The sequence below is a fragment of the Herpailurus yagouaroundi genome, unplaced genomic scaffold, assembly GCF_014898765.1.
Source record: "Herpailurus yagouaroundi ecotype Mexico unplaced genomic scaffold, PumYag 203, whole genome shotgun sequence".
In the NCBI taxonomy this organism is placed as follows: Eukaryota; Metazoa; Chordata; class Mammalia; order Carnivora; family Felidae; genus Herpailurus; species Herpailurus yagouaroundi.
Genome location: NW_024412434.1, coordinates 6366155 through 6388314, shown reverse-complemented (window position 1 = coordinate 6388314; position 22160 = coordinate 6366155). Strand labels below are relative to the sequence as shown.

The following is a 22160-nucleotide window of genomic DNA, read 5'->3' as shown; positions in this document are numbered from 1 at the left end:
CACAGAATTGGAAACAGGCTCCAGGCTCCGAGCCAACAGCCCAGAGCCCGACGCGGGGCTCGAACTCACGGACCGCGAGATCGTGACCTGGCTGAAGTCGGACGCTTAACCGACTGCGCCACCCAGGCGCCCCTGTTAAAGTTTTAATTAATGTATTTGAAGGCAAAGTAGAACATTTATCACAACAGAAGTTAGATCAACAGTGCCTATTATGTATTGTGTATTAGATGATGACTAGTACTACTGTTACCTGAACCATTTCTGAATTGTGCATATTCTGCCACAGCATATAATCAACTGAATTATGGCTGCTTAATCCAATTTTTTTTTTTTATAAATTTTTTTTTTCAACGTTTATTTATTTTTGGGACAGAGAGAGACAGAGCATGAACAGGGGAGGGGCAGAGAGAGAGGGAGACACAGAATTGGAAACAGGCTCCAGGCTCTGAGCCATCAGCCCAGAGCCCGACGCGGGGCTCAAACTCACAGACGGTGAGATCGTGACCTGGCTGAAGTCGGACGCTTAACCGACTGCGCCACCCAGGCGCCCCTTAATCCAATTTTTAAAAACATTCTTATTTCCTATTTTTTAGGAAATATACGTTGAAGAGTTTAGAGGGAAAGGGATATCATGCTGCCAACTTATTCTCTTTTTTTTTTCCTTTTTTAATTTTTTTGCTATTTATTTGTTTATTTATATACAAGTTGGTTAACATATAGTATAATAATGGTTTCAGGAGAGAATTTAGTGATTCATCACTTACATATAACATCCAGTGCTTCTCCCAACAACTGCCCTCCTTAACGCTCATCACCCATTTAGCCCATCTCCCCCCCCCCCACCTCCCCTCCAGCAGCCCTCAGTTTGTTCTCTGTCGTAAGAGTCTCTTATGGTTTGCCTCCCTCTTTTTATCTTCTTTTTCCTTCCCTTCCCCTATGTTTATGTGTTGTGTTTCTTAAATTCCACATGAGTGAAATCATATGATATTTGTCTTTCTCTGACTGATTTCTCTTAGCATAATACACTCTAGTTCCATCCATGTTGTTGCAAATGGAAAGATTTCATTCTTTTTGATTGCCGAATTATATTCCATCATCTCTCTCTCTCTCTCTCTCTCTCTCTCTCTCTCTCACACACACACACACACACACACACACACACACACACACACACCACATTTTCTTTATCCATTTGTCAGTTGATGGACATTTGGGCCCTTTCCATAATTTAGAAATTATTGATAGTGCTGCTGTAAACATTGGGCCGCATGTGTCCTTTCAAATCAGATAAAGGGACATCATGCTGCAACTTATTCTTAAATGGTTCAGAAAAGTTGACATGTAAATATGTGTACTTGCATGCATGCATAGATACACATCACACACGTAAATACGTGTATGGAAAAGGATAAACGTAAACCAAATGTATTGAGGTATTAACATGTTGTGAAGCATGTCTTGATTTTTCTATTAACTCTAAAATTATATAAAAATTGTAAAGGAAAGAAAGCTTTTGGTAGATCATAAGCAATAATGAACTGTATTCAAGATTATCAATCAGAAGATGCCTGTGATAGTGATTTATGTGGCGGTCTTTATGCATGAAACAACACAGAGGCAACATAGATTTCCATAGCTGGGGCGCCTTCCATGATTTCTTAGTATGAGCTTGTGTTCAATATTTTATAATAAACCTGACCAAAAATTCAAGTGGAGGGCCTAAAGAACACTGCAAGGGCCCAAAAGAGGTTTGTTTTTTGGTTTTGGTTTTGGTTTTCCTGGAAAGGGTCAGAAAAAGTACGCACACATCAGCAATTCAAATAAAACCTCATTCTCTTTTATACAACTGAAGTGTTTTCCCATGGGCTAGATATACTAGGGTAATTATACTTTATGTTTGTTTTACTAATTTTACTTGTAAATTACAGTCTTGGGAAAGGAAGCTTCTCTGTTCTTTTGTCTTCCACATCATTTCTTTCCCCTGTAATTTCACATCTATAGAAAGGAAGCAAATCTTGGTAACTGAAAAATACATTTGTTAGAAAGAATAGACTGAGCAGTAATTTGTTTGCGTAAGGGATTTTTTTCTAAAAGATTCACTCTGGATTTCCACTAAGAATGAATAAGCTTGCTGATGCATTTGCTTAATTATTTTTCAAGTAATCTCTACACCCGACATGGGGCCTGAACTCACCACCCTGACATCAGGAGTCAGATGCTTTACTGACCGAACCAGCCAATGCCCCTAACTTGCTGGTACATATAAAGTATGGTTTGATTTATGACTTCATTTCAGTCCTCGGTAAATAATCAAAGAGGACTGTACGTTATAAGCTTGAAACAGTTTTTTTTTTTTTTTTAACGTTTATTTATTTTTGAGACAGAGAGAGACAGAGCATGAACAGGGGAGGGGCAGAGAGAGAGGGAGACATGGAACCCGAAACGGGCTCCAGGCTCTGAGCTGTCAGCCCAGAGCCCGACGTGGGGCTCGAACTCACGGACCGTGAGATCATGACCTGAGCCAAAGTCGGACGCTTAACCGACTGAGCCACCCAGGCGCCCCAGAAACAGTTTTGACTTCGAATCTAGATGTGGTTTGAGTTTGAATCTAGATGTGATTGGAGAGAGGAGCTAGCTAGTGGTGTCTGTTAGTGGGATAACCTAGAACCTGGGCATCCAGGGGACGGGCTACCGTCCAAGGACAGTAACTTCCCCGGGGCGCAAGGGGGGACTTTAGAAACAAATGGGAGCATTTTTGTGTCACAGCAACTGGTGATGATTAGGCGTTTGTTAGGGAAGCCATGGACACTTAACACCCTGCAGTACAAGGCTCACAATGAGGAAAATTTTCACTCAAAAGGCCGTTCGCACCCCCATGGTGATCTGTGCTCTGTTTTAGAGCCAGTCGGTGAATCTGTCAACCTGATGAGGTGCACCTGAATGTCTGCTATATGCTATCCTAAGACATACAAATGACAGTGTTCATTAGTGGGTTGCCTGGCCTGTTTTGTCCAGAAAAGGACAGAGATCACCATGAACTTGGTTTACCATCCTCCTTTCTCCCACTGCCCCAGACTTCGTAGGGTTCAGTTTCCGTGATGAATGACTATTGTGACCATCAGCCTGTTCCCTTCTCATAGTCTTTATAGAATATTGAGACGGGTAGGGAATGGCAGTAGGAAGAGTATAGTTCTGTTGGGGGTGGGGCACTGGCATAGTCCAGTTCCTTCTAGAATATGTGAAATAAAAAAATGACAGGAAGCAATTTGTTACTTATCTTTCTCTCTGTACTGCTGGGATCTTTTTTGGGGGGAAGAGGATCTTTCTTAAAAAATATCTTTAGTTACATTAATTTCTATAGAAAAATTTAAAAACTAAAAATTTAATGCAATAAAAGTGATTTTCACAGTCTCAAATTGGGATTACAAAGTAGATCATAACTTTTTCCAATAGAAGTTATAGGACACTCTGTATGTTAAATTGATATTTGTATCCTTGTCTTGGTCCATTTGGGCTGGTATAACAAAATACCATAGACTGGGGTGGCTTCTAAGAGAGCAGAAATGTATTGCTCGTAGTTCTGAAGGCTGGAATCCCTAGATCAGGGATCCGGTGTGGCTGGGTTCTGGTGAGACCCCCCTCGTGACTTGCAGACCACCAGCTGCTCTTTGGGTCTCACATGGGAAGCAGTGAGGAAGTTCTGTGGGACCTCTTTTAGAAGGGCACTAATCCTACTCGTGAAGGCAAACAATCATCTCCCAAAGGTCCCACCTCCTAATACTATCACTGTGAGGATTAAGATTTCAACATATGAATTTGGTGGCGGGGTGGGGGGCGGGGGGGAAACACATAAACATTTAGACTATAGCATACCTAGCTGAAATGCTTTGGGTGGAGGAAAGTTAAATGGCGTTAGGCTGTGCAAGACCCTATTATACCCTGTTTCTCAATTACGAGTGTGATGCATTGAGTTTGAAACCTACTTTTCAGAGCACTTGGAATTTGGTTTCAATAGCTTCTTGAGCAATCATATGAAAAAACATGACCCCTTTCTCTTCTTGGGGCTTAAATAATTAATTGATACTCTTTGGTTTATATCATCCTTGAAAACAGTTTCAAAATCTGCACTACCGGTCGTTAAAGTTTCCTCACCATAATCTCACTGGAGCTAATTGGTTAAGTGGGAAGCTGTTATTAGTCAAGCTTTCTCAAAAGGCTGCATGGCGGGATGCACCATTATCATTATACCCTTGTCTTCCAAATAAGAACATAATTAACTATGCAGAGAAAGTATACCCCTGACTCCAGCCACTCTGTTTCCTGGGAAAACCACCTGAGGGAGAGACTTTTATGAAGCCAACTATCTCAACAAAAGTCAATCTGACTAAAATTTTAAGGTGGTTATCATGTAAAAATAAATAAATAAAAACTAGGCTTGTGTCTCTGGAGACAAACGGCAATATAAAAGGGGTGTGTGTGTGTGTGTGTGTGTGTGTGTGTGTGTGTGTGTGTGGTTTTTGACTCATTACTAAAAATGACCACTTTATTTATTTATTTTTTTTTTTAATTTTTTTTTCAACGTTTATTTATTTTTGGGACAGAGAGAGACAGAGCATGAACGGGGGAGGGGCAGAGAGAGAGGGAGACATAGAATCGGAAACAGGCTCCAGGCTCCGAGCCATCAGCCCAGAGCCCAACGCGGGGCTCAAACTCCCGGACCGCGAGATCGTGACCTGGCTGAAGTCGGACGCTTAACCGACTGCGCCACCCAGGCGCCCCTAAAAATGACCACTTTAAAAAAATAAAATGGAAATTGAAGTAGCTGAAAGTTAAATTCCAATATTCAGGGGCACCTGGCTGGCTCAGGCGACTCTTGATCTCAGGGTGGTGAGTTCAAGCCCCACGCTGGGCGTAGCATTTACTTTAAAAAAAAAAAAAGGAAAAGAAAAAATTAGAAAATACTTAAGCAGTCCGGTGTGCCTCCTTTGAGTTTCTTCTTTGACCCAGTCTTTCAAAATTCTATGGGCCGCCAGGGCTATCAGCGACTCTGTGGTGTTCCTGGGTCCTCAGTAGGAACCACTCAGATGAGCCTTCGTGAATTCATGGGATTGAGGAGGAAGTGAGAAGAGAGACCTTTATTCTCCACCAAATGTGTCCATTTCTCCAAAGAAACAATGATTTGGCATCTCGGTGATATCCTTATAGTCAGTATCACACGGGACCCTCCTCACCTCAGCAAAACATTTGTCTGCTCATCCAGTGTCTCCAGAATTGGGGTAATTACCTTATCCATCATCTACCCAAATTATAGCAGGAAAACCATTGTTAGCGTTTCCTTCCAGCGAAAGCCGGTGAGGGGAAGCTTAGGAACCGGCTTAACCTAAACTACAGTAAATGGCTGTCGGCTGCATTAGGTACCACTGGGAACGCAATCCAGTAGTCACAGAGCTCTCCAGGTTGTGTGATGGGACCAAATAGTGTGAGACACGTGGCTGGAGCTTGCTGATGGGCATGTCGAGGTTCTTGTCCTTGTCTCTACTTTTGCAGACTTTCGAAGTTTTCCATAATGAAATGCCATTAGTATTGAACCTACTAACAGTTAAAAACAGATAGATTCTGCTTCCTGAAGAGATCTTAATGTTCAGGCTTCCTCAGACTCTCCTGGATGGAACAGAACTTGTTCCTATTAATCCATTCCTTACTCATGATTTTACGCCTTAGCGCAGCCTGTGAAGTGCATGTAGGTGCATCCCATTTGGTGTCTGCTCTTCGGCACTAGAAGACAATCACCAGGAGGACAGGAACTGTGTCAATTTTGCATATCACTGCTACATAGAAGCCAAGAACAGAAACATTAGTTCAATAAATGTAGGTTTCCCGAAGGAGTGAAATGAATGCATGACCACTGAGTACTGGACTATCTTCATTCTTCTTTGTTTTGTTTTAGTTGCAGAATTAAGAAAAATCTTTGAACCAAAGAGGAAAGAACTTTTAGAAATGAAAAGGTAAGATATTTCTTGTACCTAATTAGAAAGTCGAAAAGCTTGGTGAACCAGTATTCCCTTTTCCCTTAGAATTGATTTCCGTGGCTCACTAGGCCCTTTTTGTTGTCTTGCACAGAAAAGAAAGAATCGCCAGGCGCCTAGAAGGAATTGAAACGGACACCCAGCCCATCCTCTTGCAGAGCTGCACGGGGTTAGTGACCCATCGCCTGCTGGAGGAAGACACGCCCAGATACATGCGAGCCACAGACCCGGCCAGCCCCCACACTGGTGAGCATGCCCACCTGGTGGCCTGTGATCAAGCAGGCTGCCCGAGATGTTCCACAGAGCCTTTTTTATGCAGTGCTATTGGAAAGTGAGATACTCTGCAAAGACGAATTGCGTAGATGTACTGATTAAATACACGCGCTTGTAAAAAGCTTCAGCCACATATGTCAGCTCTGTCCTGCCTCATAGATGTGGTCCTCTGGTGTCGCAGCAGTAAGAAATGATTCCCCTTGGCACACTGTTGGGTAATTGATGATGTCATTTTCCCCCTTGCCTGGGACCTGTAAAGGGCAGGAACTGTGTTTCCCTCTTGGTGTCCTCAGTGCCCTGGCACCAGACCTGTTGCCAGAGATCCTCAGTAAGAGTTTGTTGGAGGACTGAATGAGACACATTTTTACAGAATCCCCAGGTCCCCAGCACAGGGCCCGGCTGCTCGTGGCAGGTAGCATTAAAAGTAAACCTGGACCTTGAGTGGGTAGGGCTCTTAGTCTATGTGTTTATGCAACAAAAATTCTATTTAAATTATTGTAATACATGTAATTTTAATACATGTATTATAATACATGTAAATTTTAAATTCTATTTAAATGTAATACATGTAATACATGTAATTCTATTTAAATTATTATAATACATGTAATTGCATATTTATTTCCTGTTAAGCAGTATTTCAAACATAACCTACCTTTTTTTTTTTTTTTTTTTTTTTTTTTTTGATCACTGTCAATGTTTGAACATTGGCTATTCAACGTGGCCTTGGAAGAGGATGACCCACATGGGGCTGTTCGTCCCACCCCATCCCTGGCTCTGTGGCTCTATGCCCCTGCTGCTGCTTATAGCCATTGTTTCTTAGTTTCTTCCTCAGAGGGGCTGTTGCTCTCACTTCATGATGTGATCATTTCACTTGTCTAGAGTTCCTGAGCTTCTATGGCCAGAAAACTAGACAATTACGATTTTTTTAAAATTCCATGAAGAATCAAGACTAGACAGAGTACCAAAATTTATGGCCAGAAATGAACGCTAGTGTATATAAAATGTGAATCTATGTATTACCATGATAATTTAAGCTTCACATATTTGTGAGAAATGGAAGACTTACTTAATAAAATGGTACTGGGAAAATAGGTTATTGTGCAGTGGGAGAGGGGACATAGCCCTCTTCTCACTTATATAAAACACAAAAATAAGTGCCAATTAGTCATATGATTAATTTTAAGAAAGTAATTTAAAAACATGAAAACATAGGTGAATATTTAATTCAAACTGAATGAAAAAGGACTTTCAAAACACAGAAATAGCTGTGGAAATCACACATGACCAGGCCAATTGACTTGACTACATAACAATTCACATCTGTACTCCAAAGAAAATCTAAAAAATTAAACAAGTTTGAAATATTCATGAATAAGATTAAGGTTCATGGTCCTATAAAAGTGCACACAAACCAATAAAAAAGGACAGTAGGAATCAGTAAAATGTAGAGCAGTAAGCTTGATCAGATATTCCAGAGGAGAAAAAACAAATGGCTAATAAATAATTGGAAAATGCACATATTCTCTTTTTCTAGTAATCAAATGATATTTTGTAATTAACACTCAATGTTTATAAGAGAACATATATGGCAGATTCAAGTGCAAATTGATGCAAACTTTATAAAATTAATTTGACAGTCTAGCAAGTATCTTAAAATGATATACTTTTTTGATAATGCAGGTATATGTTTATGAATCTTGTCTGTTGTGATAGCAGTCAGAAAATCAGACTGATTAAAACTTAGAAACAACGTAAATGCCCAGGAATATGAGAAGGGTTATCTTAGTTATGGAATGCCTATTAGAATATTACGAAGCCTTAAAGAATGATGTCTCCAAAATAAGATTTCCAGATACAGGAAAATGTTTCAGACCAAACATTAATGGTATATAAAACATAAATTATTTGGGGCGCCTGGGTGGCGCAGTCGGTTAAGCGTCTGACTTCAGCCAGGTCACGATCTCGCGGTCCGTGAGTTCGAGCCCCGCGTCAGGCTCTGGGCTGATGGCTCAGAGCCTGGAGCCTGTTTCCGATTCTGCGTCTCCCTCTCTCTCTGCCCCTCCCCCATTCATGCTCTGTCTCTCTCTGTCCCAAAAATAAATAAACGTTGAAAAAAAATTAAAAAAAAACAAAAACAAAAAAACAAATTATTTTATATAGAAGGAAAGAAGAAGTCGATTTTCTAAAAGACAAGAAGGAATACATAGAAATATTTGGCAAATTATCAATTTATCATAATTACATATTAGTGATTATTGGTGATTTAGGATTTTACCTTCTTATGTTTTCATGTTAACATGCTAGACATTTTCTGTATGTGTGCAACAGTTGGAAAAATCCACTAGTGTTACACACACACACCCCCCCCAAGAACCTGGTACATATTGATAGTGCCCACTATTGTTCTGGTTACTGTCAGATCCTGTGAAACCACAGTCTGTCATTTGTTAAGTTACAGCAGATCAAGTATCTTTTCTAGAGGGCTCTGGCCTCACCCATAAAATGCTAAACTCAAAAACAGGAAGGTAAATAAGTAAGAGGCAGCAGGCTGGAGCGAGGGGCTGAGCCTTGGTGCGGGCGGGCGGCTTACCCCGCCAGGACGGCTCTGGCCTTCAGGTGTTTCACTGCAGACCCCGCACCTGTTGGGCAGCCCGGGTCGTCACCGTGGCTAGATACACCTGTGTGAGACGCGGGCCCTGCGCCGCGCGGGCGCTCAGGCGTGTGCTGTGTACTGAACAGCGTGCAGCCGGTGCGCGCCTGTGCTTGAACTCTGTCCGTGTTCCCCGTGTGGTCCCCTTGCAGGCCGGTCCAATGAAGAGGAAGACACTTCGGACTCCTCGGTGGAAAAGCAGACCCGCTCCAAACTCTACCCAGAAACGCCGGGCGTCCATGCTGACGCCTCCTGTGGTTCGGCTCTCATGGACGCCCCGGCTCTTGAGTCCAAAGCGGAGAGAATCGCGCGGTACAAAGCGGAGAGGAGGCGGCAGCTGGCCGAGAAGTACGGGCTAGCGCTGGATTCCGAAGCCGACTCGGAACCGCTGTCTCGATACACCAAGTCCCGCAAGGACGCTGATGCTGCCGACAGAAGGGGAGGGAAAGGCGACAGGCAGGCCGAGCCGGGCAAAGATTCGAGCTCCCTGTACTCCAGGCCCTGCGTGGCCGAGTCCAAGGACTATGCCCTCCACGGGAGTGACGGTCTTTCCGACACCGAGGTGCTGCTCAACGTGGAAAACCAAAGACGGGGGCAGGAGCCCAGCGCCCCCGCGCAGGCCCGCGACCTGGCCCCCACGGTTGACGGTTCCTCGTCCTTCCAGTTCTCCGGGCGAGACTGCACCGCCTTCAGTGACGTGCCAAGGTCCCCAAAGCAAATGCACGCAGTGCCACCCGCCTCCCCGAGCCACTCCGCCGGTGACCCTCCACTCCCCGCGGAGGCGCGAGCCAGGTAAGCGTTCAGCGCGCGCTCAGCAGCCTTAACATCTTTGCTTTGCACCCCCCTTTGTCAGGGTCTGGGTATTCTTGGCATTCTGTGGAGGGTTCAGCTGGTGGCAGAAATAAGGTGACATAAGAGTTTTTGTTTCCACAGTATCAAAACAGGTTCTGTCAAAGCAGGAAGCTTCAACTTCTTTTTAAAAATGATCAGCTCAACAGGTGTCTTGGGGACCCTTTCATGGGAGCCTCGCTTCAGGACCCTTCTTTTTACTGTTTCTTACATGCCTTTAATAATCGTCTGTTTCTTCATTTTTCTATAATTATACCCAAGACTCCTTGGTGATTGTGTCGCTGTCATTTAAGATCACAAAGCAGAAGGACCACCACTGACACAGTGGACGGGCCTCAGTTTAGGGTATGAAGTGTGACTGCAATATATACTGAATATAACTGGGACGTATAGCTATGCAATTACATCTGCGAGCTAAGAAGGAAGCTTTGTGGAAAAGCACCTCATTTCAAAGACCAGGCGTTAGGTGTAATCTGTAACGTGTACAAAGAGAGTAGCTCCCATTTGGGAAAATCAGAAAAGGTATAAGACCAGAAACTCAAATGCCAGAAGAAAATATGTGTTTCTAAATGTAAATGTAATTTAAATTTCTATTTATAAATGTAAATGTAATTTAAATTTCTATTTATAAATGTAATTTAAATTTCTAAATTTAGATGTAATTTAAATTTCTAAATTTAGATAAAATTTCTAAATTTAGATTAAATTTAAATTTTGGAGTCTAAATTAAATTTAAAATTTGAGATTTAAATATTTAAATAAAATTTAAAATGAGAGGTTTAAATAAAATTTAAATCTCTAAATTTAAATATTTAAATTTTCAAATTTTAAAATAAATTTAGATGTTTAAATTTAAATGCAATTTAGATATTTAAATTCAATACACGTGATGACCATATTTAAAATGCAATTTACTTAAACATCCTACTTTAAAGTTTGGGGTAATTGTCTGGGTCGACTCCTGAATGTGTTTTTCAGTCCAAATAAGCATTAGCTTCCCAGGTGAATTGAGGATTTGTGAGGATCAAGCAACTTTATTCTGGACAAGAAGAAAGAAAATGTATCGGGAAATACTCCTATTTATTTCACACTGGGACAGAGGAGTGAATGTGGTCCTCTTTAGTGGCAATCGTACATCTAAAACAGTTTGTTTTACTCATGGGAGTTTATTGAGCCAGACTTGTTCCTCCTCACTTGATCATGCACACCAAAATATTTAGAGATGTTAGCTTCTTAGAGAGTTAAATACCTAAATCCAGATACGAGGTTCTGAGGGCCTTTGTTCGGCCTTTGGACTTTTTGAAGTTTTGGGACTGTGACCTGTCGTCTCTTACTTTGAAATGAAAGTCTGTTGTTTGGGAAGCCTGCATTTCATAGTAGGAAAAGTGTTCTTGCCTTAGTCTCTATCAGAGCAAACTCTTCATGTGCTTCATGAGCAGGACAAAGAAACCTAACAGTCTCACTTAGAAAGGAAATTAGAGATTTACAATTACACGAGTTTTAAAAAGGTAGGAGCCTAATTGTTGATTGCCGTATTATGAAAACTTTAGGTTGTTAACACGGCATCCGGGTTAGTCATCTACATCACATATAATAGATCCTCCGTGAGTTCTTGAATCAGCTGTAATAATAACAAAAACTTGGTTAAGTGCTCCAGGTAAAAAGATAGGATACTTAATAATAGTTTTGAGTGAGTTAAAATCTTAATATTAAAAAATGTCCATAACGTGAAATATTTTTTTAAATTTTTTTAAGTGTTTATTTTTGAGACAGCGAGAGAGAGAGAGAGAGAGAGAGACAGAGTGCGAGCGAGGAAGGGGGGCAGAGAGAGAGAGTGAGACACAGAATCGGCAGCAGTCGCCAGGCTCAGAGCTATCAGCACAGCCAGATGCGGGGCTGGAACTCGTGAACCGTGAGATCATGACCTGAGCTAAAGTCGGATGCTTAATGGACTGAGCCACCCAGGCACCCCTATAATGTAAAATCTTAAGAGCTGTGTCTTTCTCAATTATTTGGAGAACCATTACTTGTAAGTTTCCATAAGCCTAGTCTCAGTCTCTCAACACTGGACTTTCACAAAGAGAGGATTAAAAGAATTAAATCGTAAAGGAATTCTTGAGGAGGCACGCGCTTTATTTATGTGTTTTTTAATTAAAAAAAAAGGTACTGCTTTATTTATGTATTTTTTTAATTAAAAAAAGGCACATGCTTTATTTTTTGCAGCCATTCAAGGCGTACAATTCTATGATTTATAGGCAGAGAAACAAATCATTTCATATATATTAGGAAAATACTGAGATTTATTTGCATTAAAAAGGATGGAACATAATGTGTGACAAGTATGCAATTAAAAAGTAAATTAAGATATATGATAAAATAAACAGTTTGGAGGTTCCTCAAAAAGTTATGATCCAGTAATTGCACTATTGGGTATTTAACCCAAAAAAGGTGAAAACACTAACTCAAAGGGATACATGCACCCCTATGTTTACAGCAGCATTATTTACAATAGCCAGATTATGAAAGCAGCCCAAGTGTCCACAGACAGATGAATGTGTAAAGAAGATGTGATACATATATAGTGGAATACCATTCAACCGTAAGAAAGAATGAAATCTTACCATTTGCAACAGCATGAATAGAGCTGGAGAGTATAATGCCAAGTGAAATAAGTCAGAGAAAACAAACACCATATGATTTGACTCATGGGGAATTTAAGAAACAAAACAAATGAGCAAAGGAAAAAAGAGAGAGAGAGAAACCAAGAAACAGACTCTTCACTGTAGAGAACAAACAGATGGTTGGGGAGGGGAGTGAGGGGTTGGGTGAAACAGGTGATGAGGATTAAAGAGTGAACATATCACGATGAGCACTGAGTAATGTTTGTAATTGATGAGTCACTATATTATATACTTGAAACTGATATAACACTGTATGTTAAAAAAGGATTTATTTTGTAATGAGTGCAGTAATTCATCTTGTAAAGATGGATTTAAATGGATTAATATTCTGCTTAGATGCTCTTTTTCTAGAGCCAGGAAATTCGGGTGTCAGAGAGCCATTGTCGTCTGATTTCCATTTGGGAGGAAGAAAGATAAAAAACACTTTGTGAATTATGACAATAACCAAAGAAATCTTGGTGACTTAACCATAAATGAAATGTCATCTGATATGGAAATATGCAACAGAAAGGTTTAAGGAGATTAAGGAGTGATCAAAAAAACTGTAGATAATGAAGTTATTTTATACCACATGTATTTGTGGATGTGTGCTAGCACTGAGATGGAATATTTTTCTCACTGCTGTACTATATGCTGTCACCACCCAGCTCTGCCAAGTATTTGGGCTGTTAATTTCTGAATTAACTCCTTCCCATTGCATCGTTTTATTTTGTGGTCACTAGAAGAGGCTGGTTTTTCTTCATTACTTAAATATGGAATACATCACTCATGAATATACCATCAGAGACTTGCTAAAAATTCAACTGTGAGCCAGACATCACATGCATGGCTTTCATATGTACCCATATACGCTAACACATATACACATAGAACAATCATTACTTCTTGTACCATTAAGAGCATTCTAAGCTCAATAACAGTCTTAAGGGCAATATTTAGCTGAGCAGTAAATTTTAACTGATTAGAATTATTTAATGTTCATTTGAGCATTTATATGATGAAGAAAATATGTACATTTGTCACAAAGTCTTTAGCTCAGAAATCCCGTTAACTGCCCGGGAGTTCAGGTACATACTTCATTCTGAAACAGATGGACAATATGTATATTAACAGAATAGAGCATAAGACACCTCTTTTTTAAATTTTTTTTAACATCTATTTATTTTTGAGAGAAAGAGCATGAGTGGGAGAGGGGCAGACACACACACACACACACACACACACACACACACACACACACACACACACACACACACACACAATCCGAAGCAGGCTCCAGGCTCTGAGCTGTCAGCACAGAACCCAACACGGGGCTCAAACTCACCAACAGTGGGATCGTAACCTGAGCCAAAGTCAGACGCTTACCCGACTGAGCTACCCACGCGCCCGGAGCATAAGACAGCTCTTAATCCCCATCTCCCAATCCCGACAAGCCCCTTATATTTAGAATTTCAGCATTGTGTTTTCTAGAGAGGTAGTTTTGCTGATATGAACCATTCTTTGTTAATTCAGCTATTATGAATGTTAATAAAATTCAAAGGGACCTGGGGCGTGTGGATTATTCAGTTTTAAAACTCTGAGCTCCTGCTACTAATAGAGATCCTGAATCCAGAATTCTTGCTGAATTTGCTACTTTTTGTACCTCTTACGTAATTAAAAAAGAAAGAAAACGTACCGTATTCGTTACGTCTGTGAGGGGAGAAAGTTAATTCCCAGGGCCCACACCTGCTCTTTGCCTGAGCGTCCACTGTGACTCCCTGTTGTCAGTGACCTGGGTGTTGGGCAAAGAAGAAAATTATACTGAATTTCCCAGTGGTGATCCACTCTAGAAAACCCTTTTTTATTTGTTTTCATGACTCCACTTCTATGCTGGCCAGTCCTTCTCCCACTAAGCAAATTGTATCATTAGCAAATGAACATGGTATGCAGAGGCATCACTGAAATTTGACCTGGGGAGGGCTGCCATTGGCTGATGGTCCTTTGGACAGGGCTCTGATGACACCAGACCTGTGGCTTGGCTCAGGAAGCTAGACCAGGGCACCCTCCGCAGTGTGCCTTTTCAGAGACATGGTGACAGGCAGACTCAGCCAACTGAGAAGGAAAGAGATTTAGGCTATGCTCTTGTAATTTATTTCTGATTGTATGTGCTCATCTCCCAGGGAGAGGTTCAGTCTAAAAATGGTCTTCAGAGCCTCAAGCTCATTGTTTTCCTTCTTACTTGTCTGTTAACCTGACCTGACAGAAAGATCTACAAGAGGGGGAGCCTGGGTGGCCCAGTCAGTTAAACTTCTGACTCTTGGATTCAGCTCAGGTCATGATCTCACCGTTCGTGAGATCAAGACCCACATCGGGCTCTGTGCTGGCAACATGGTGCTTGCTTGGGATTCTCTCCCTCTCTCTCTGCCCCTCCCCTGCGTGAGCTCTTTCTCACTCTTTCAAAATAAATAAACATTAAAGAAAAAAGAAAAGAAATGTCTACATGAGAGTGGTATAGAGGGGAAAAGCTGCCGCTGGCCATCAGCATTGGTTCCTCAGCCCCTGTCCCCCCAGGGCACGAGTGTCCCTAACATGGGCTCCAGGTCAGGGCAGATGTCCCGGGAAAACGTAGATCTCTAAGACCTAGGTCTCTAAAGAAGAGACCTCTGGGTACTCTAACGGGTCACATAGCGGGATAGAACTATTTTTCACCTTTCAGCCCTTGTACCCCCAAACATCTCTTCACCCTGCTCTATTAGCATTTGGCTCTTAAAATATGGTCAACTCACTCCTATTTTGTTTTTCTTTTTCTTTTCTCACTGGCAAGTATCACCTTATGTTCACTGAATTAAATATGAATATGTCACACAAGATGCTAGCTGGTGTGTCCTAAATTCAAATGTCTGCCAGATTTTAAATGCAAAACTGCGCCTGTACACACGCGCCCTCACGCACTTATATGGCAGCACACAAACACAAAGCAATCATTAGCATTTTTCCCAAACAAGCAACTCGAAGCAAGTAAACTGTTCATTTTAATGAGATGCCTAAGTTAATAACCATTCTTCTTAAGCTGAATACTGTTGTATAATTAGAAGCTGTTATGTAATTAGAGCTGGACACCCACAGGGTGAAACTAATTCTACTGTGCTGGATTTTGACTTCACTTTGGCAGCAGGAAGCACTTTTTAGCCTGTTGACTCTTAGCAGTTACAGGGAGTTAAAGCCTCTCTCTCATTATATACTTAGGGATACAAACCACGAGCAACTCACGACCTCTATGACCGTTTAGGGTGAGTTGCCGCATCATAAGAAAGTTCTGTTACACCCAAGGTCACCATCTCCCTGCTCTCTTGTTCCCAGTGACCCTACGGTCCTCTCCCAGGGGAGTGACCTCTGCGCTATGGGGATGTTGGCTCACCCCAAGACCCCACAAGAATAGATACCCGACGTTAAAGACTTGTAAATTCTTAGAAGCAAAAGTAATCCTGGAGATTATTTAAAAATCTCTTTTCTACATGAAAAAAAATGAAAGATTAAAGAATTTAAGTGATGGGGTTAGGACCACGTGGCTACTTTGACAAAGCTGAGGCCAGTATCCATCACCCGTTTATTCATCCACTCAAGTTCCCTGCATCTGTCAAGCTCTTTCCGTTGTGTCTGCTCTCGTCGTTTATGTCAGTTCTATCAGGTAACACCGTGGAAAAGCGAGTGTGCTGGTTTCGCCCTTCGAAGGTTAGAGGTTTTTAGGAAAGAAGACCGGGGGTATTAGAGAAACAGTTTATGTGCATTTACATAAGGTACTTAAGAACTTTGCCCTTATAAACAAAATGAAAACTTGTAGTTTAGTAGAGTTCAAACTCAGTAGGCATCCACGTATCTGTGCATACCTCGTCGGCATTGGTTTATGGATTAATTTCAGCTCTGAGGTAGTTTAGCTAATCATCAAAGAAAATTATATTGGGTCTCCTGTGTGCCAGGCACTGTGCTCCTAATTGGCTATATTATTTAAAAAAAAAAGTATAGGAAATAATTACAACATGATGGGGTAAATAAAGTTCTAGAGATCAAGGTTGGGTGCCATGGGAAAATGTTGATTGTATACCAATTTTCCTCCTGTGGAGATGTGGTCACATTGAACTAAGTCCTTAAAGATGTGGTGAGTTTGCTAGCCATGGAGGGGAGGCTACTCCCAGCACAAAGGCACGAACGAAGACTTAGAAGGAGGGGGTGGGATGAGGCCAAGTGCCACATGGGGAGCAGTCATGGGGCACCTCAGATGACACGACAAGGCATTTGGCCTTCACCTTGTGGACAACGGAAAGTGAAGCGTTTTGAAAGCAAGGATGATTGATTGTGTGTTTTAGAAAGATCGTTCTGGAGGAATGTGGAGGGTTGGTCTGAAGGAGAATTTATTCCAGTTAGGGAGACCACTGACGTGGTGATTGCAGTTACCCAGGCATGAGATAATGAAGTCTGTGCTTCTAAGTTGAGCTTTGTCATTAACGTGGTCCTTGGCATTAACTTGGCATTTCATGAGATAATCTGGAAGATATCAATGATAGGCTGATCCTGTTTCTGGAGGAGGGGTTGTAAACAAGTTCGGTGACGGTAAGGGTAAGGAAAAGAGTGGAAGGAAGGATGGAGCAGGAAGGGAGACGGGAGAGAAGAGAGCACGTGTACCTGCAGTAGGGTTGGAAACTAACAAGATGAAATTTAATCAAGCCCTCTACTTAGAGGGGGAAAAAATCAGTGTACAAGTTCAGGATTGGGAAACCTGACTTAATAGTAGTTCATGGGAAACAGACCTAGGAGTTTTAGTTGACAGAAAATTCTTTATGTGACTGCCAAAATGGCTGGTCCAATCTTGGGGTGCAGTGATGGAAGTAGCCCAAATAATCCTGGTCCCTCTGTGTTGTGCAGTGGTCAGATTACATCTGGGTATCTCATTCTAACTGATCTGTTGACAAGTGAGAACATATCTAGAAAAGTCTACTTTCCTGTTTGCCCTGCTTTCTTGACCTTTCCAGGTTTTTATAAACTTCTCCCTGTCGTAATAGAAACTAGAATCATTTTTGGAGTCTCTGACACATTCTCTGGTGCTTAGACTCTCAAACCAGTCTGTTCTCATTATCAGATTGTCATTTTCCCAGTGCACTTATAAGACCGAAGCTTGGCTTGGCATACGGAGCCCTCATGTTATCAGCCTGGCTTCTCAATGATGATGATTCTGCCAAAAGGGAGAAGAGGAGGGAGAGGTCACGAACCAAATGAGGAGTCTCACAAATATAGTTTCACCTGCACCTCTTGTCTTAGAGCCCCATGCAGACAAGGCTGACATGCCCAGATTTACCAATTCCACCAGAATCCCCCGAACATGGCAGCATGAATTTGGTGTTATGCCACTCCATAAGATTGGTAAGGATGATCCACTAATAACATTACTTTAGCACAGGCCTTATGCAAAGGTGACTTCCCTTCTCTGAGTCATTTTCATGTCTCTCCATCTCCGCTACTGCCTGCACATAGCGAGCGGATCCATAAATCATTTTTGCATGAACGTTCTGTTGTTTTCTGTACTTTCTTGAAGCGTCACCCAACAGTAGTAGAGATACTTGAAATAGCCCCAAATCGCAAACTGTTTATCAGCCCACAGCCCGTGAGGGACTTGTGCCTACATGTAAACCGTGGGCCCTTTCCTTCGTCAAGAAAGTACATGCTATGAACAAAACGTCAGCTGACGTAAACAGCAGGCTTCGTGATGTTGTCCTTGTCCACTCCAGTGCAGGCCTTTTATCTAATCACAGGCCAGCGACACCAACCAGAAGAACATGCTTTGAGGAGCACCTGTTTATACTATAAGGCTCTTTCCACTTGATCTGAGGTCAGAGTTCTTGTAGATAGATGATCTTGAGTCAGTGTGCTCGTAAATATCGTGATGTGGGGGAACAACGTGGAGGGACACTTCTGGGGCCTTCTGAACTCCATCTCCAGTCCTAAATGGCTGATTCTAGGTTAGCCTCACAGCTAAGGCAGCGAAGTCACTGGATCACTTTGTACTAGCAGTGGTGGGTAGGAATCTAAGCGGGAGCCAAGGAAATACAAATCCAGCTGGGAACTGGAAGCTTGAGCCACTTTGGAAGGCCGCTTCCAGCACCTTCCTCAGACTCCAGTGCCTTCATGGATAGTTCTTTCCGTCTGCACACACCTTCTGTCATTGCCTTTGCTTGCCTGAGGCCTCAGCATTTAGGCATTCGGTACTGAGGTTAGTTCAGAGAGAACCTGAAAGAACTCACATATTTATCCTGTTTCTGCCCCAAGAAGACTGCATTTCTACCTTTTTGTTACCCAAGAAGTCCTCACTTTATAATCCAATAGTGACATATTTGTTAATTGAGGAATAATTCACATCAAAAGGCATACATTTTCCATTTAAAATGCACCAACTCAGGTTGGTGAGTTTGTGGAAACGTGTAATGATTACCCCAGTTGAGATAGAAATGATTCACATTGATTGTTGACTCTATTTGCAAGGACCTAATTTAGCTGCCATAGCCTGATGGTATCATACACTCAACTCATGTTGTACAAAACCAACCCTTCTCGGGGTGCCTAAGTGACTCAGTGGGTTAAGCATCTGACTCTTGATTTTGGCTCAGATCACGATCCCACGGTTGTGAGTTCTAGCCCTGAATCAGGCTCTGTGCTAACAGTGCAGAGCCTGCTAGGGATTCTCCGTCTCCTTCTCTGTTCCTCCCTGACTTGTGCTCCCGCGCTCATGTGCGCGCGCTCTCTCTCTCTCTCTCCCTCCCAAAATAAACTTAAAAAATTAAAAAAAAAAGAACCCTCACTTGGTTGATTTTTTTTAACCAAGTTTTACTTATTAAAAATAGTTATGCATAGCATTAAGGAACACTCATTAAATAACAGCATCGATTTAATGTTTAAAGAAAGAAAATGAACTTAAGGCATCATTGCCACTATTCAGATGTGATCTCTTTTTTGTTCTTTTTTTTTTTTTTTTAAACTGACCTGGTATTCTGCTACTTCTCCAAAACAGTGGCCCTTTGGCCGTAGAAATAAATTTTGTACTTTTACAAAATGATAGACTTTTTCTTCTGATTTTGGACATCCCTTAGCCACCTGTCAGTATTACAATCAGGCTGTACCCTGTGGTGGTGGAAAACTGAATCCAAAAGTCCCATTATGTTGCATCGTTTTGGAGTGCCTGTGAATCAACCAAATCAGTTTTATAACTTTGACCCACCATTTCGGGGAGCCATGCATTTAATTCGAAAGGAAGAATTTGCCTTCTCTACCAATGTCAACACTTAAGAGTGGCCACTCTGGGTTGTTTTCTGCTCTTTACTAGGTTTTTCAGCCTCGCTGGGCTTTGGGGAGAAAATTTGAAGGAAAGAAAGAAAAAAGATCTAAGATAGGTTTTGTGGAAATGACTGGCCCACATTTTCATTTGGTATTTATTCATTTACACATATTTTTGCTTTTAAAGAATGAAAAAAAAGATACTTGCATTTAAAAATTCCATGAACTGCACCAAACATCTGTGTCAAAGTAAATAAATCCTTAATTGTGACTGCTCTCTAGATCGATTATAATGCTAAACTGAATTATGTTTTTTAGAAGTCTTAAGTCTTTAAAATATATTTTTTGAGGTATAATCTATGTACAGTAAAATTCACTGTTGTTAGTCAACTTCTATGAATTTCGACAGATACATAAAGTTGTGTAACTATCACTACAATCAAGATACAGAATCGTTCCATCAGCCCAAAAATTCCCTCTTGGTCAACCCTTCCCACCATCACCAGGTCCTGCCAACCAACCAATAGTCTGTGTTCTTCACTATAGTTTTAGATTTTTTAATATGTAAAATCATATTCATTGACTATTTCATTTTTGTTAACTCAAAAAAGTCATGTAAGAATATGATGAAATTTTTTTTAAAACCAGAGAAGAAATGTTAACGTCGATTGTTTATAATATCATCAGAAAGGGATCCATCTTGGATGATTGTGGTGTCGACTTGCAAGGTAGTTTCTACAGAGTTGATTTTACATTTCAGATTCCCTAGTGACTACTCAGCATGCAATGAAGTCAGGTGCGCACGCTGAAATTCTTTTTCCTGGTGCTGGCATTGTACCCGTGTCGGGGCTGACACGTGAATGTTGACTATCGAGTTGATATTTTTTTTTTTCAACGTTTTTATTTATTTTTGGGACAGAGAGAGACGGAGCATGAACGGGGGAGGGGCAGAGAGAGAGGGAGACACAGAATCGGAAACAGGCTCCAGGCTCTGAGCCATCAGCCCAGAGCCCGACGCGGGGCTCGAACTCACGGACCGCGAGATCGTGACCTGGCTGAAGTCGGACGCTTAACCGACTGCGCCACCCAGGCGCCCCTATCGAGTTGATATTTAGCTGTTGTGATGTTGAGCTTCAGAAGTGCCTGTGCAAGTGGGAATTAGGTTGTGTGAATTAGGTGTCATGTCACATTTTCATATTTTGTGTGTGCTAGAGGAGGAGGGGCAGCCGGGGACCCAGTCAAGCTGAAGCATTCCCTTGGGCCTCAGGGTATGTCTGATTCTTCCCACTTCACGTCCAGTATCATCTGCTCTCAGGTTATCCCTCCCACGAGTTTTCCTGTTTCCAAATGGTTGAAATGCGTCCACACATTTTCTGCTCTAGGAGGTTCTGGTGGGGGACGGCGACCAGGCTTCACGCACCTTGGCCAAGTCTGGGCCCCTGCATTTCCGCACCCCCCCCAACCCCGTCCTCAGCAGTGAGTGCCCTCTGAGCCAAATTACTCTTCACTGCCAGGCTCCTTTGATTCCGTGCTGTGCATGGGGAGAAAACAAAAAACAAAACAGAGGAAGAGGATAATTGGGTTTTGCAGGATTTACAGGTAGTTGCCAGGCTTTCTGCTGAAGGTGGGACAGGCACGGCTGAGAGACCAACATCCAGTCAGGGTGGTGGGTGTGGCCAGGACGCCCTGGTACCTTCCTTGCTCAGCCCCAGAACGCGTGAACACCTGCGCCCTAACTGAATCGTTTCTCATTCGAGCCAGGGAGGGGTTCCTCTTTCATTTTTCATTCATTTTCCAGAATACTGAAGCCTATAGCTCTGGAGGAGCTATGTAGGCTCAGGGATCTCACAGCACTTGAGTACAAGCCCCAGCCTTTTATATACCAGCTTGTGATCTGGGGCAGTTAATAATACTTTTTTTTTTTTTTGGGTACTTTCCTTTCTTCATCTATAAAATAAGTATAAGAATACTTTCAAGGGTTGGGGCACCTGGGTGGCTTAGTCAGTTAAGCATCCCACTCTTGATTTTGACTCAGGTCATGATCTCGTGATTTGTGAGTTCAAGCCCCACATCGGGCTCTGAGATGCTGATGGTGGGGCGCCTCCTTGGGATTCTCTCTCTCTCCCTCTCTCTGCCCCTCCCTTCCTTTTGCGCGCGCTCTCTCTCTCTCTCCAAATAAAGAAGTAAACTTTAAACAATAAAAATAAAAGAACCCCTCCAGGGGTTATTATGGGGATGATCATTCAACAGTTCATCCATCCCACAAATATTTATCGAGACCTGCTCTTTCCCACACACTATTCTGGGTGCTGATGATATAACAGGCTTCTCTCAAGAAGCTCATCTGCCCCTAGTGAATCTTTCTCCCCTAGGAGAAAG

At 42.0% G+C, this 22160-nt stretch overlaps 1 protein-coding gene across 18 annotated transcripts in view; it reads left to right on the top strand.

Moving 5' to 3' along the window:
- The window catches only part of SVIL (supervillin), a 235007-nt gene that overhangs the window by 139869 nt on the left and 72978 nt on the right, over nucleotides 1-22160 (top strand). For all 18 annotated transcript variants that reach the window (XM_040451067.1, XM_040451064.1, XM_040451065.1 and 15 more), the window contains 3 exons: nucleotides 5948-6005; nucleotides 6121-6272; nucleotides 9105-9744. In XM_040451067.1, the coding sequence (XP_040307001.1) occupies nucleotides 5998-6005; nucleotides 6121-6272; nucleotides 9105-9744 (800 nt within the window). In that variant the 5' untranslated portion in view covers nucleotides 5948-5997. The remainder of the gene's footprint in view (nucleotides 1-5947; nucleotides 6006-6120; nucleotides 6273-9104; nucleotides 9745-22160) is intronic.